The sequence below is a fragment of the Oncorhynchus mykiss genome, chromosome 7 (genome assembly GCF_057628025.1).
Source record: "Oncorhynchus mykiss isolate SJ-2025 chromosome 7, ASM5762802v1, whole genome shotgun sequence".
Taxonomy (NCBI): domain Eukaryota; kingdom Metazoa; phylum Chordata; class Actinopteri; order Salmoniformes; family Salmonidae; genus Oncorhynchus; species Oncorhynchus mykiss.
The window spans coordinates 80,002,501-80,019,367 of record NC_143028.1 but is presented as its reverse complement, the minus strand read 5'-3'; the positions used below and the strand labels follow the sequence as shown (position 1 = coordinate 80,019,367).

At 44.6% G+C, this 16,867-nt stretch overlaps 1 protein-coding gene across 1 annotated transcript in view; it reads left to right on the top strand.

The window, feature by feature from the left end:
* The window catches only part of LOC110511195 (arf-GAP with coiled-coil, ANK repeat and PH domain-containing protein 3), a 164,215-nt gene that overhangs the window by 72,181 nt on the left and 75,167 nt on the right, over positions 1 to 16,867 (top strand). The window contains exons 4-5 of the mRNA XM_090242058.1: positions 1,420 to 1,473; positions 15,944 to 16,002. Of these exons, the coding sequence (XP_090098184.1) occupies positions 1,420 to 1,473; positions 15,944 to 16,002 (113 nt within the window). The remainder of the gene's footprint in view (positions 1 to 1,419; positions 1,474 to 15,943; positions 16,003 to 16,867) is intronic.

Genomic DNA, 16,867 nt, shown 5'->3' with positions numbered 1-16,867 from the left:
TAGAGTAGAGTTAGAGTGGAGGTAGAGTAGATTTAGAGTGGAGGTAGAGTAGAGTTAGAGTGGAGGTAGAGTAGAGTTAGAGTTGAGGTAGAGTAGAGTTAGAGTGGAGGTAGAGTTAGAGTGGAGTTAGAGTGGAGGTAGAATAGAGTTAGAGTGACGGTAGAGTTAGAGTGGAGTTAGAGTGGAGGTAGAGTAGAGTTAGAGTGGAGGTAGAGTTAGAGTGGAGGTAGAGTTAGAGTGGAGGTAGAGTTAGAGTGGAGTTAGAGTGGAGGGAGAGTTAGAGTGGAGTTAGAGTGGAGGTGGAGTGGAGTTAGATGAGTGGAGGTGGAGTGGAGTTAGAGTGGAGTTAGAGTGGAGTTAGAGTAGAGTTAGAGTAGAGTGGAGTTAGAGTGGAGGTAGAGTAGAGTTAGAGTGAAGGTAGAGTTAGAGTGGAGGTAGAGTGGAGGTAGAGTAGAGTTAGAGTGGAGTTAGAGTGGAGGTCGAGTGGAGTTAGATGAGTGGAGGTGGAGTGGAGTTAGAGTGGAGTTAGAGTGGAGTTAGAGTAGAGTAAGAGTAGAGTGGAGTTAGAGTGGAGGTAGAGTAGAGTTAGAGTGAAGGTAGAGTTAGAGTGGAGGTAGAGTGGAGGTAGAGTAGAGTTAGAGTGGAGGTGGAGTTAGAGTGGAGGTAGAGTGGAGTTAGAGTAGAGTTAGAGTGGAGGTAGAGTTAGAGTGTAGTTAGAGGTAGAGTGGAGGTAGAGTTAGAGTTAAAGTGGAGGTAGAGTTAGAGTGGAGGTAGAGTGGAGGTAGAGTTAGAGTGGAGGTAGAGTGGAGTTAGAGTGGAGGTAGAGTTAGAGTGGAGTTAGAGTTAGAGTGGAGTTAGAGTGGAGGTAGAGTGGAGTTAGAGTGGAGGTAGAGTTAGAGTGGAGGTAGAGTTAGAGTGGAGTTGGAGTGGAGTTAGAGTGGAGGTAGAGTGGAGGTAGAGTTAGAGTGGAGGTAGTGTGGAGTTAGAGTGGAGGTAGAGTTAGAGTGGAGTTGGAGTGGAGGTAGAGTTAGAGTGGAGTTAGAGTGGAGGTAGATTAGAGTGGAGGTAGAGTGGAGTAGAGTAGAGGATGTCTGAAATAGAGATACTTCACCACATTCCTCTAGTCTCTACATTCCTTAAAATTTCCCCTCTTCAACAATAACAGTTGAAATATAAACAGCATTGTCCAGACCGAGACCATCTTCCCCCCTAGCTGGTGAAATATAGATGTGAAGATGTTAGGAGAGATTAATGAGGGAGATCTGAGACCTTCTTTACAATACAATACATTGAATTGAACTTCTTCCTGTACAAGCCTGCTAGCTGTCGGAGTAGAATGAATCTCAGTGATGATCTGTGAAGTGAACATCAACTCACTACAGTCATGTGTGTAACCCGAAGGTCTCCCTGTGTCTCTAGGAGTGTCTGGAGAAGTGTGGGGAGAGCCTGCAGGAGATCGTCAACTACAACATGGTAAGACACACACACACACACACGCATACACACATACACACATACACACACACACACACACACACACACACACGGAAGTATTCAGACCTCTTGCCTCTTTCCACATTTAGTTACGCTATAGCCTTATTCTAAAATGAATGAATTAATTTTTTCTCCTATTCAATCTACACACAATACCTCATGATGACAAAGCTAAAACAGTTTTTTTTGTTGCACATATATTTTTATTTTTTGTTGAAATACATTATTTACAGAAGTATTCAGATCCTTTGCTATGAGACTCGAAATTGAGCTCAGGTGCATCCTGTTTCCATTGATCGTCCTTGAGATGTTTCTACAACTTGATTGGAGTCCACCTGCTGTAAATTCAATTGATTGGACATGATTTGGAAAGGCACAAATCTGTCTATTTTAAGGTCCCACAGTTGACAGGGCATGTCTGAGCTAAAACCAAGCCATGAGGTTTAAAGAATTGTCCGTAGAGGATTGTGTCGAGGCACAGATCTGGGGAAGGGCACCAAAACATTTCTGCAGCATTGAAGGTTCCCAAGAACACTGTGGCCTCCATCATTCTTAAATGGAAGAAGTTTGGACCATTTTGGACCTGACCTCAACTTTTCCCAAATGCTGTTCTGCAGGATGACACCGTCTAAAGGGCAGTTATTATACACAGCAAAACATTTTGGTTGGTTCATTTAAAAAAACATTAAAATCTTTCGCCTAATTCTGTTATTCGCTCAAATTCCATATTCTTTGTTTAGTTTTTCCTTTTTTTGGTCCCACAAATATTTCTGGTTTTCCTCCAGTTTTGTTTTTTTTAAATGGAAAAACAACAAAATGAGATGTTCTGTGTTCACAACAATGTTTAAACCACATCATGGGGACGACTTTTGAGTTCTGAAAACAAAAATGAATGTGATGAGTTTGAAAATCAAATGCTTTGTGGTGGACAGTGAAAAACGAGTAAGTTAAACTTTATTTATTGTAATTGAAATGAATTGTTGTGTTGTTAGATTCTGAAGTTTTACATACACTTAGTTTGGAGTCATTAAAACTCGTTTTTTCAACCACTCCACACATTTCTTGTTAACAAACTATAGTTTTGGCAAGTCGGTTAGGACATCTACTTTGTGCATTGACACAAGTAATTTTTCCAATAATTGTTCACAGACAGATTATTTCACTTATAATTCACTGTATCTCAATTCCAGTGGGTCCGAAGTTTACATACACTAAATTGACTGTGCCTTTAAACAGCTTGGAAAATTCCAGAAAGTGATGTCATGGCTTTAGAAGCTTCTGATAGGCTAATTGACATAATTTGAGTCATTTGGAGGTGGACCTGTGGATGTATTTCAAGGCCTACCTTCAAACTCAGTGCCTCTTTGCTTGCGTCACGCCCTGACCTTAGTTATCTTTGTTTTCTTTATTATTTTGGTTAGGTCAGGGTGTGACGAGAGTGGTATGTGTGTTTTTTGGTCTTTTCTAGGGTTTTTTGTATATCTATGGGGTTTTGGTATTGTCTAGGTATATGTAGGTCTATGGTGGCCTGAATTGGTTCCCAATCAGAGACAGCTGTTTATCGTTGTCTCTGATTGGGGATCCTATTTAGGTTGCCATTTTCCATTTTGGTTTGGTGGGTTATTGTCTATGTGTAGTTGCATGTCTGCACTAGTTGTTTATAGCGTCACTGTCTGTTGTTGTTGTTGTTGTTGTTGTTGTTGTTGTTGTTGTTGTTGTTGTTGTTGTTGTTGTTGTTGGTTAGTTTGTGTATGTGTTCTTCGTGTTTTTAAAAGAAGAATGTATTCAAATCACGCTGCGGCTTGGTCTCCTCGTTACGACGAACGTGACAGAATAACGCACCATAACCAGGACCAAGCAGCGTGAAAGGGAGGAGCAGACGTTATGGACTTGGTGAGGAGATTTTGGACGGAAAAGGATCCTGGACATGGGAGGAAATAGTAGCTGGAGCAGGACCCTGGACGCAGCCTGGGGAGTATCACCGTTCTAAGGAGGAGAAATACCGGAGAATAGAGGAACGGAGACGATATGAGGGTACACCACTAACACGGAAGCCCGAGAGGCAGCCCCAATCATTTTTGGGGGAGGGGGCACACGAGGAGATTGGCTGAGTCAGGTAGGAGACCTGAGCCAACTCCTCGTACCTACCGTGGGGAGCGTGTAGTGGCCTAGCCAGTCTCCAGACCTGAACCCAATAGAAAATCTTTGGAGGGAGCTGAAAGTCCGTATTGCCCAGGGACAGCCCCGAAACCTGAAGGATCTGGAGAAGGTCTGTGTGGAGGAGTGGGCCAAAATCCCTGCTGCAGTGTGTGCAAACCTGGTCAAGAACTACAGGAAACGTATGATCTCTGTAATTGCAAACAAAGGTTTCTGTACCAAATATTAGGATCTGCTTTTCTGATGTATCAAATACTTATGTCATGCAATATAATGCAAATTAATTACTTAAAAATCATACAATGTGATTTTCTGGATTTTTAGATGCCGTCTCTCACAGTTGAAGTGTACCTTTGATAAAAATTGCAGACCTCTACATGCTTTGTAAGTAGGAAAACCTGCAAAATCGGCAGAGTATCAAATACTTGTTCTCCCCACTGTATATAAAATGTGGAAAAAGTCAAGGGGTCTGAATACTTTCCAAATGCACTGAATGCGAGCACACACACACTTTGAGATTGTCAACTACAACATGGTAAGACCCACCCATATACACTCACTCTGTCTCTCTTTCTCACACATACACACACACACACACACACACACATACACACACTCTCATGCATATGCATGAGCGTACAGAGCCTCCAGCCTCCCGTTACCACATGGTAAGACACACACACACACACACACACTCTGTTCTTCCATCTTGAGTCCAGAGTGTTCTGCTCTGAGCCAGAGTTGGAGAGAATGTTTAGCATTAGAGCACACAGCTGTGTAGGACAGACAGAGTACACACACAAACATACATACACACACACACACACACACACACACACACACACACACACACACACACTGTGCTGCTTCCATATGTGATAGGCATGATGAGTGCCATGGGGTCTCTGAGCCTGTTAAGCAGGGGTCATAGGTTTGGTAGTTGTACAAGTTAATGGGGTGGGGGGGGGAGGGAGATAAAAAGAGAGTACGAGAGAGAGGGAGATAAAGAGAGAGTACGAGAGAGAGGGAGATCGAGAGAGAGGGAGATAAAGAGAGAGTACGAGAGAGGGAGATAAAGAGAGAGTACGAGAGAGAGGGAGATAAAGAGAGAGTACGAGAGAGAGGGAGATAAAGAGAGAGTACGAGAGAGAGGGAGATAAAGAGAGAGTACGAGAGAGAGAGTTTGGTAGAGAACTAGTTGTAAAAGTAAAGGGAGAGAGACAGAGAGGGAGATAAGGAGAGGGAGATAAGGAGAGGGAGACAAGGAGAGGGAGACAAGGAGAGGGAGACAAGGAGAGGGAGATAAGGAGAGGGAGACAAGGAGAGGGAGCGAGAGAGAGAGAGATGAGGAGAGGGAGACAAGGAGAGGGAGATAAGGAGAGGGAGACAAGGAGAGGGAGATAAGGAGAGGGAGACAAGGAGAGGGAGACAAGGAGAGGGAGACAAGGAGAGGGAGACAAGGAGAGGGAGCGAGAGAGAGAGAGATAAGGAGAGGGAGACAAGGAGAGGGAGACAAGGAGAGGGAGATAAGGAGAGGGAGACAAGGAGAGGGAGACAAGGAGAGGGAGACAAGGAGAGGGAGATAAGGAGAGGGAGCGAGAGAGAGAGAGATAAGGAGAGGGAGATAAGGAGAGGGAGCGAGAGAGCAGGAAGAAAGAGAGGAAATTCCTGTCTTTTTAACAGTTGAGCTAAAAATCTCCTAAATCCTTCCTGTCGTTTAACTAGTTAGCTCTTAGGGACCATTCCCTCTTCTCTTCCTCTCTCATTCTTCCCTCTCCTCACATATCTGTGGTCATCACAATGTTTTTATGGTCAGATCAGGATTTAGGCCTTCTAATAAAATCATGTTACTGGTGTTTGGTGTTTTTGATGTTGACCTAGTTTGTAATCTCACCTCTAAATAACTTTTCAACAAATTTCAGCCAAAACGATGAGAAGAATGTTCCTGCTGCCAGATATTCAGCCGTTTCTAGTTTGGACGTTGTAATAATAGCATCTGGTTTGGTGTATTTTGGCCATTCAGGGACACCGTACCAGCTGACAGGTGCAGATTAGTGGATGATTTTTTTTTTCTCTCTCTCTCTCTCTCTCTCTCTCTCTCTCTCTCTCTCTCTCTCTCTCTCTCTCTCTGTCTCTCTGTCTCTCTCTCTCTCTTCTCTATCTCTCTCTCTCTCTCTCTCTCTCTCTCTCTCTATCTTCTCTCTCTCTCTCTCTCTCTCTCTCTCTGAGATCAGAAGAGAACATGGAATATCTCTAACGGAATATTCAGACCTTCTATTATGTGGGGGGCAGTTTTAAGGAGTCATATAAAATGGCACACATGTCCTGATTGGGGAAGGGACTGTGGATCGGTCTCTGTCCGTCCATTAGTCACACGTGACATCTCAGGCAACGTGGGTGAACAGGCAACGTGGGTGAACATACGTCTTGCCATAGAGATCCAGCCTTTACAAAAACATGACCCTGATTGTCCCAACGCGGGAGCTGTATTAATGAACTGAAATGTGTGAGTGACACCAGAGAAGAAGAAGGGAAGTGAGAGGGAAACCAGTGGACCTTTAAGTTCTCTATCAGATGGTGGGGTTTTTTCCCGCCTCATCAAGCAAGGAGTTTTTGTATGAAGGATCAATGAGAGAGAATCTAATTTGGTTAACAAAAACATTTAATGTCTTATTTTCTACGTGGGATTTGATCCGATAGAAGTTTCATAGTGCTTAGGTTGTTAACAGTGTACTGACTACATGTACAAATGACCTATGACCCCTGTACACAGACTTAGTACCGGTACCCCCTGTATATAGCCTCCACATTGACTCTGTACCGGTGATCCCTGTATATAGCCTCCACATTGACTCTGTACCATAACACCCTGTATATAGCCTCCACATTGACTCTGTACCGGTACCCCCTGTATATAGCCTCCACATTGACTCTGTACCGTAACACCCTGTATATAGCCTCCACATTGACTCTGTACCGTAAAACCCTGTATATAGCCTCAACATTGACTCTGTACCGTAACACCCTGTATATAGTCTCCACATTGACTCTGTACCGTAACACCCTGTATATAGCCTCCACATTGACTCTGTACCGGTTCCCCCTGTATATAGTCTCCACATTGACTCTGTATTGGTACCCCCTGTATATAGTCTCCACATTGACTCTGTACCAGTACCCCCTGTATATAGTCTCCACATTGACTCTGTACCGGTTCCCCCTGTATATAGTCTCCACATTGACTCTGTACTGGTACCCCCTGTATATAGCCTCCACATTGACTCTGTACCGGTACCCCCTGTATATAGCCTCCACATTGACTCTGGACCGGTACCCCCTGTATATAGCCTCAACATTGACTCTGTACCGTAACACCCTGTATATAGCCTCCACATTGACTCTGTACCGTAACACCCTGTATATAGCCTCCACATTGACTCGGTACCGGTACCCCCTGTATATAGCCTCCACATTGGCTCTGTACCGTAACACCCTGTATATAGCCTCAACATTGACTCTGTACCGTAACACCCTGTATATAGCCTCCACATTGACTCGGTACCGGTGCTCCCTGTATATAGCCTCCACATTGACTCTGTACCATAACACCCTGTATATAGCCTCCACATTGACTCTGTACCGGTACCCCCTGTATATAGCCTCCACATTGACTCTGTACCGTAACACCCTGTATATAGCCTCCACATTGACTCTGTACCGTAAAACCCTGTATATAGCCTCAACATTGACTCTGTACCGTAACACCCTGTATATAGTCTCCACATTGACTCTGTACCGTAACACCCTGTATATAGCCTCCACATTGACTCTGTACCGGTTCCCCCTGTATATAGTCTCCACATTGACTCTGTATTGGTACCCCCTGTATATAGTCTCCACATTGACTCTGTACCAGTACCCCCTGTATATAGTCTCCACATTGACTCTGTACCGGTTCCCCCTGTATATAGTCTCCACATTGACTCTGTACTGGTACCCCCTGTATATAGCCTCCACATTGACTCTGTACCGGTACCCCCTGTATATAGCCTCCACATTGACTCTGTACCGGTACCCCCTGTATATAGCCTCAACATTGACTCTGTACCGTAACACCCTGTATATCGCTTCCACATTGACTCTGTACCGTAACACCCTGTATATAGCCTCCACATTGACTCGGTACCGGTACCCCCTGTATATAGCCTCCACATTGGCTCTGTACCGTAACACCCTGTATATAGCCTCAACATTGACTCTGTACCGTAACACCCTGTATATAGCCTCCACATTGACTCGGTACCGGTACCCCCTGTATTAAGCCTCCACATTGACTCTGTACCGGTACCCCCTGTATATAGTCTCCACATTGACTCTGTACCGGTACCCCCTGTATATAGCCTCCACATTGACTCTGTACCGGTACCCCCTGTATATAGTCTCCACATTGACTCGGTACCGGTACCCCCTGTATATAGTCTCCACATTGACTCTGTACCGGTACCCCCTGTATATAGCCTCCACATTGACTCTGTACCGGTACCCCCCTGTATATAGCCTCCACATTGACTCTGTACCGGTACCCCCCTGTATATAGTCTCCACATTGACTCTGTACCGGTACCCCCTGTATATAGCCTCCACATTGACTCTCTACCGGTACCCCCTGTATATAGTCTCCACATTGACTCGGTACCGGTACCCCCTGTATATAGTCTCCACATTGACTCTGTACCGGTACCCCCTGTATATAGCCTCCACATTGACTCTGTACCGGTACCCCCCTGTATATAGCCTCCACATTGACTCTGTACCGGTACCCCCCTGTATATAGTCTCCACATTGACTCTGTACCGGTACCCCCTGTATATAGCCTCCACATTGACTCTGTACCGTAATACCCTGTATATAGCCTCCACATTGACTCTGTACCGTAATACCCTGTATATAGCCTCCACATTGACTCTGTACCGTAATACCCTGTATATAGCCTCCACATTGACTCTGTACCGTAATACCCTGTATATAGCCTCCACATTGACTCTGTACCGTAATACCCTGTATATAGCCTCCACATTGACTCTGTACCGTAATACCCTGTATATAGCCTCCACATTGACTCTGTACCGTAATACCCTGTATATAGCCTCCACATTGACTCTGTACCGTAATACCCTGTATATAGTCTCCACATTGACTCTGTACCGTAATACCCTGTATATAGTCTCCACATTGACTCTGTACCGTAATACCCTGTATATAGTCTCATTGTTATTCTTATTGTGTTACTTTTTATTATTACTTTTTATTTTAGTCTACGTGGTAAATATTTTCTTAACTCTTCTTGAACTGCACTGTTGGTTAAGGGCTTGTAAGTAAACATTCACAGTAAAGTCTACACTTGTTGTATTCGGCGCATGTGACAAATAAAGTTTGATTTGATTTGACACGTGACATTCCTGGAAAATTTGTGGGGAAAAAACAAACACTTCATATCAGAGTTGTACCTTTGGTCACTTGCGTATCGTTTACCGTTGCCTCGTTTTTTAAATCCATGTGTGTTTTGCCTATTTTATTGGTTTGAGGGTAGTTGAGGAGATTAGGGGAGGGTTTGGCTGGCCGGGATATCCTTGTCCCATCGCGCTCTAGTGACTCCTTGTGGTGGGCCAGGCGTATTGCACGCTGACTCAGTCGCCAGTTGGACGGTGTTTCCTCCAACACATTGGTGCGGCTGCCTTCCGCATTAAGCGAAGCAGTGTGTCAAGAAGCGGTTTGGCAGGGTCGTGTTTCGGAGGACGCATGGCTCTCGACCTTTGCCTCTCCCGAGTCCGTAGGGGAGTTGCAGCGATGGGGCAAGACTAACTACCAGTTGGATATCACAAACAATAAATACATAAACATAGCAATATTAATATTATGTAAAAAGTCAGGGTTTGTGCTTTTCACGTCTGAGAGAGCCTTTTTATGTCTCTATTTTGGTTTGGTCAGGGTGTGATTTGGGTGGGCATTCTATGTTTTGTTTTCTAGGTTGTTGTATTTCTTTGTGTTTGGCCGGTTATGGTTCTCAATCAGGGACAGCTGTCTATCGTTGTCTCTGATTGAGAACCATACTTAGGCAGCCTTTTTTCCTACCTGTCTTTGTGGGAAGTTGACTTTGTTTGTGGCACTATGGCCCTCGTAAGCTTCACGGTCGTTTCTTTGTGTCTTGTTTTGTTGGCGACATTTAACAAATAAAAAAAGTAAAGTACGCTCACCACGCTGCACCTTGGTCTCATTCCGACGACGGCAGCTTCTTAAACTTAAGGATGTTTTAAATATTTCTTTAGGATGTGTTATAGGGCTGCAGTTAGCCTAGCAATTAAGAGTGTTTGGCCAGTAACTGAAAAGATGCTGTCCCCGAGCCAACTAGGTGACAAACCTGCCAATGTACCCTTGAGCAAGGAACTTATCCCTAATTGCACCTGTAAGTTGCTCTGCATAAGAGCATCTGCTAAATGACATGTAAATGTAGAATGCTTGATTTGTTGACCGATGTGTTATAACAGGTCATGGGAATTAAAAAAAAAAAAACACTATTTAAACAATCATTAATTCTAGTTAGGTTATCTGGTTGTCCTCCTTCAGGTCTCTAATGGCTGACTGTAGCTCACTGTGCTGCTGTTTCACCTGATACACCATACTGGTCTCCTCTGCCTGCTGTTGACTGCCTCTCCTGTCGGCAGGTCAAGGATTTCTGTGTCTGAGTCATTTTTAGAGGAGAGTCTTGGAGATGGTGCTGATATCAGAGCTTGGAGTGGTCTTCTCCTGGGTTGTGGTCTGTGGAGAGTATTGGAGTGGTCTTCTCCTGGGTTGTGGTCTGTGGACAGGCTTGTAGTGGTCTTGTCCTGGGTTGTGGTCTGTGGACAGGCTTGTAGTGGTCTTCTCCTGGGTTGTGGTCTTTGGAGAGGCTTTAAGTGGTCTTCTCCTGGGTTGTTTCTCCTCTCCTCTGAGGAGAGGCTTTGAGTGGTCTTCTCCTGGGTTGTTTCTCCTTTCCTCTGAGGAGAGGCTTGGAGTGGTCTTCTCCTGGGTTGTGGTCTGTGGAGAGGCTTAGAGCGATGGTGCTGCTATCAGGGCTTGGAGTGGTCTTCTTCTGGGTTGTAGTCTTTGGAGAGGTTTTAAGTGGTCTTCTCCTGGGTTGTTTCTCCTCTCCTCTGAGGAGAGGCTTTGAGTGGTCTTCTCCTGGGTTGTTTCTCCTCTCCTATGAGGAGAGGCTTTGAGTGGTCTTCTCCTGGGTTGTTTCTCCTCTCCTCTGAGAAGAGGCTTGTTACTCCTATTTGTTTCTCCTCTGAAGGACCAGAAGTCTTCCCACGCTGCTTTCTGACCCCTGAACCATGATGGTGCCATTATGGTAGACGGTGTTAACGGTTAGGGAGGGGCCGTTTTCATTGTTGTCTTCATTGATTGGTATCCGTCTGCTTTTTCCAAAACCGTTCTTTCTCTGTTTTGGGTATTTGGTGCACAGGGCAGTGTGCCAGGCTTATGTATGAAATAAGAGATGTTGTTTTCTTCCCCTCTAGAATTGATAAATCTTCTACCAAGGTCTCGGGTGACAGTCTCATTACTTTACTGGAATGTCATTTAGAAATAATCAGATTCTGACAGGAGATTCTGACAGGAGATTCTGACAGGAGATTCTGACAGGAGAGGCCATTGGAGTGTAACTTTACTGTGACCTGTCAACTACGATGAACGCTGTAACACCTACTCTTTAACTAGCTGTCTCGAAGACAGTTCATATCATTAACTAGCTGTCTCAAAGACAGTTCATATCATTAACTAGCTGTCTCAAAGACAGTTCATATCATTAACTAGCTGTCTCAAAGACAGCTCCTGAAAATCATTAACTAGCTGTCTCAAAGACAGCTCCTGAAAATCATTAACTAGCTGTCTCAAAAACAGCTCCTGAAAATCATTAACTAGCTGTCTCAAAGACAGCTCCTGAAAATCATTAACTAGCTGTCTCAAAGACAGCTCCTGAATATCATTAACTAGCTGTCTCAAAGACAGTTCATATCATTAACTAGCTGTCTCGAAGACAGCTCCTGAAAATGATTAACTAGCTGTCTCGAAGACAGCTCCTGAAAATGATTAACTAGCTGTCTCAAAGACAGCTCCTGAATATCATTAACTAGGTGTCTCGAAGACAGCTCCTGAAAATGATTAACTAGCTGTCTCGAAGACAGCTCCTGAAAATGATTAACTAGCTGTCTCAAAGACAGCTTCTGAAAATGATTAACTAGCTGTCTCAAAGACAGCTCCTGAAAATGATTAACTAGCTGTCTCGAAGACAGCTCCTGAATGTCATTAACTAGCTGTCTCGAAGACAGCTCCTGAATGTCATTAACTAGCTGTCTCAAAGACAGCTCCTGAATGTCATTAACTAGCTGTCTCGATGACAGCTCCTGAATGTCATTAACTAGCTGTCTCGAAGACAGCTCCTGAAAATGATTAACTAGATGTCTCGAAGACAGCTCCTGAAAATGATTAACTAGCTGTCTCGAAGACAGCTCCTGAATGTCATTAACTAGCTGTCTCGAAGACAGCTCCTGAAAATGATTAACTAGCTGTCTCGAAGACAGCTCCTGAAAATGATTAACTAGCTGTCTCAAAGACAGCTCCTGAAAATGATTAACTAGCTGTCTCGAAGACAGTTCCTGAAAATGATTAACTAGCTGTCTCAGAGACAGCTCCTGAAAATCATTAACTAGCTGTCTCAAAGACAGCTCTTGAATGTCATTAACTAGCTGTCTCGAAGACAGCTCCTGAAAATGATTAACTAGCTGTCTCGAAGACAGCTCCTGAAAATGATTAACTAGCTGTCTCAAAGACAGCTCCTGAAAATGATTAACTAGCTGTCTCGAAGACAGCTCCTGAAAATGATTAACTAGCTGTCTCGAAGACAGCTCCTGAATGTCATTAACTAGCTGTCTCGAAGACAGCTCCTGAATGTCATTAACTAGCTGTCTCAAAGACAGCTCCTGAATGTCATTAACTAGCTGTCTCGGTGACAGCTCCTGAATGTCATTAACTAGCTGTCTCGAAGACAGCTCCTGAAAATGATTAACTAGCTGTCTCGAAGACAGCTCCTGAAAATGATTAACTAGCTGTCTCAAAGACAGCTCCTGAATGTCATTAACTAGCTGTCTCGAAGACAGGTCCTGAAAATGATTAACTAGCTGTCTCGAAGACAGCTCCTGAAAATGATTAACTAGCTGTCTCAAAGACAGCTCCTGAAAATGATTAACTAGCTGTCTCGAAGACAGTTCCTGAAAATGATTAACTAGCTGTCTCAGAGACAGCTCCTGAAAATCATTAACTAGCTGTCTCAAAGACAGCTCCTGAATGTCATTAACTAGCTGTCTCGAAGACAGCTCCTGAAAATGATTAACTAGCTGTCTCGAAGACAGCTCCTGAAAATGATTAACTAGCTGTCTCGAAGACAGCTCCTGAAAATAATTAACTAGCTGTCTCGAAGACAGCTCCTGAAAATGATTAACTAGCTGTCTCAGAGACAGCTCCTGAAAATGATTAACTAGCTGTCTCAAAGACAGCTCCTGAAAATGATTAACTAGCTGTCTCGAAGACAGTTCCTGAAAATGATTAACTAGCTGTCTCAGAGACAGCTCCTGAAAATCATTAACTAGCTGTCTCAAAGACAGCTCCTGAATGTCATTAACTAGCTGTCTCGAAGACAGCTCCTGAAAATGATTAACTAGCTGTCTCGAAGACAGCTCCTGAAAATGATTAACTAGCTGTCTCGAAGACAGCTCCTGAAAATGATTAACTAGCTGTCTCGAAGACAGCTCCTGAAAATGATTAACTAGCTGTCTCAGAGACAGCTCCTGAAAATGATTAACTAGCTGTCTCGAAGACAGCTCCTGAATATCATTAACTAGCTGTCTCAAAGACAGCTCCTGAATGTCATTAACTAGCTGTCTCGAAGACAGCTCCTGAAAATGATTAACTAGCTGTCTCGAAGACAGCTCCTGAATGTCATTAACTAGCTGTCTCGAAGACAGCTCCTGAATGTCATTAACTAGCTGTCTCGAAGACAGCTCCTGAATGTCATTAACTAGCTGTCTCGAAGACAGCTCCTGAATGTCATTAACTAGCTGTCTCGAAGACAGCTCCTGAATGTCATTAACTAGCTGTCTCGAAGACAGCTCCTGAAAATGATTAACTAGATGTCTCGAAGACAGCTCCTGAAAATGATTAACTAGCTGTCTCAAAGACAGCTCCTGAAAATGATTAACTAGCTGTCTCAAAGACAGCTCCTGAATGTCATTAACTAGCTGTCTCGAAGACAGCTCCTGAATGTCATTAACTAGCTGTCTCGAAGACAGCTCCTGAAAATGATTAACTAGATGTCTCAAAGACAGCTCCTGAAAATCATTAACTAGATGTCTCAAAGACAGCTCCTGAAAATGATTAACTAGCTGTCTCAAAGACAGCTCCTGAATGTCATTAACTAGCTGTCTCGAAGACAGCTCCTGAATGTCATTAACTAGCTGTCTCGAAGACAGCTCCTGAAAATGATTAACTAGATGTCTCAAAGACAGCTCCTGAAAATGATTAACTAGCTGTCTCAAAGACAGCTCCTGAATGTCATTAACTAGCTGTCTCGAAGACAGCTCCTGAATGTCATTAACTATCTGTCTCGAAGACAGCTCCTGAAAATGATTAACTAGATGTCTCAAAGACAGCTCCTGAAAATGATTAACTAGCTGTCTCGAAGACAGCTCCTGAATGTCATTAACTAGCTGTCTCGAAGACAGCTCCTGAATGTCATTAACTAGCTGTCTCGAAGACAGCTCCTGAATGTCATTAACTAGCTGTCTCGAAGACAGCTCCTGAATGTCATTAACTAGCTGTCTCGAAGACAGCTCCTGAATGTCATTAACTAGCTGTCTCGAAGACAGCTCCTGAATGTCATTATATTTTTTAAACGTATTTGATAGCCTGTTCCATTTCAGTTGTTAGCGGTCTCACAGGCAGAATGTCAAATCACCCGCCCCGCCCCTCGGCGAGTCCATTTGTGCGTTCAAGTGCCCCTCCACCATTTGAACAAGTGCTCCCGAGGGTGAGGGAGTGAAAAGGATTGAGGTTTTATGGGATAATTATCCCCTCCGGTCGGCACTTAGACTGAGCCTGCAATGCTGCCGGCTTCATAGCGAAGTGGAATCCCATAAGGCACGGCGTCATTTATTTTTTTTCTTCCGCAATTTCACACAAAAGAACGGAGAGGCCGAGGCATGCCTAATTATATGATACGTGCATTTCTTTATTTCTGATGTTCGAGACTTGACACATACAATATTAAACAGCTCCCAAAATAAAATGTTTATCTGTTTAACTGAGGTTTACATTTTGTAAAACGACAGGGAGGATTTGTTCATTTGAATTTCATGCATCATTCATGTCATGTGTGTCCCGAAGTTGATGGATTTATTGATCCCCCTCGCCACTCTCTGGAAGTCACCCTCTGAGATACGTCAGAACACGTGTAAACAGATGGGCCTCCGAGAGAGTTGATAGGGGCGAGACAGGGGTTTGGGATTCACTGTGTCTCTCTCGCTCTCTGTCTCTTTCTCTCTCCGTCTTGGTCTTTCTCTCTCTCTCCCCAACTCTGTCTCTGTCTCTTTCCCTCTCTGTCTCTCTCTCTCTCCGTGTCTCTCTCTCCATGTCTCTCTCTCGCTCTGTGTCTCTTCCCGTCTCTCTCTGTCTCTCTCTCTCTCTGTCTCTCTCCATGTCTGTCTCTCTCCATGTCTCTCTCTCTCCCTCTCTGTCTCTCTCTCCCTGTCTCTCTCTCTCTCCATGTCTCTCTCTCCCTCTCTGTCTCTCTCCTTGCCTATCTCTCTCTCTCCGTGTCTCTCTCTCCATGTCTCTCTCTCGCTCTGTCTCTTCCCGTCTCTCTCTGTCTCTCGCTCTCTCTGTGTCTCCCTCTCCCTCTCTCTCCGTGTCTCTCTCTCTCCCTCTCTCTCTCTCCTTGCCTATCTCTCTCTCTCCCTGACTCTCTCTCTCTCTGTGTCTCTCTCTCCATGTCTCTCTCTCGCTCTGTGTCTCTTCCCGTCTCTTTCTGTCTCTCTCTCTCTCTGTGTCTCTCTCTCTCCCTCTCTCCCCCTGTCTCTGTCTCTCCCCATGTCTCTCTCTCTCCCTCTCTGTGTCTCTCTCCTTGCCTATCTCTGTCTTTCTCTCTCCCTCTCTGTCTCTCTACCTGTCTCTCTCTCTCTCTCTCTCTGTCTCTTTCTCTACAGATCCTATTTGACCAGGCCCAGAGGTCAATCAAACAGCAACTGCACACCTTCATCAAAGAGTGAGTATCATCCCTTCTTCCTTTGGTGTAGGCCCCTTATTCTTGTCGCATTTCAGTCCATAGAGATGGATAGAGGACTCTAGTACCCAAAAGCACATTTTAGCATGGACAGCTCCATTGAGGACTTTCACCATTTTGAAGTAGTTAACTGGGCGGGACTTTCTATGGGTTAACGAAGGATCACGTAATTCCATCCAGGTCATCGGGAGGGATCAGTCAATGAGGGAACTTTCCAGATCTACAGGTGCCAGTGAATCAACCGACTGTGTCTTTATACCGGTTCAAACAACTCCCTCTAGGTGGCAGTATGCACCCCTTTGCAGGTTGTTTACCAACTCATAGAAGTAGTAGAAGAAGAACAGTGACTCAGTGAGATGGCCTCAATCGAGCTACCCTGTGTGCTCACAGACGCCTTAATGGGCCGGAGCTGATCTCTATACATCTCTATGCTTCAGTCTCTCATCTCTCTTCCTTCATTGTTCTGTAAAATGTGAGGTCCTCTCAATCAAGGTTTCCTTAGCCTGGTGCCAGATCTGTTTATGCTGTCTTGCCAACAACTACTATAGTCATTGTCACCCTGTTGGGATGAGTGTAAGTCACTCTCTCTCTCTCTCCTCCCCCTGTAGGGATGTGTGTAAGTCACTCTCTCTCTCCTCCCCCTGTAGGGATGTGTGTAAGTCACTCTCTCTCTCTCCTCCCCCTGTAGGGACGTGTGTAAGTCACTCTCTCTCTCCTCCCCCTGAAGGGAGATGTGTAAGTCACTCTCTCTCTCTCCTCCCCCTGTAGGGAGATGTGTAAGTCACTCTCTCTCTCCTCCCCCTGTAGGGACATGTGTAAGTCACTCTCTCTCTCCTCCCCCTGTAGG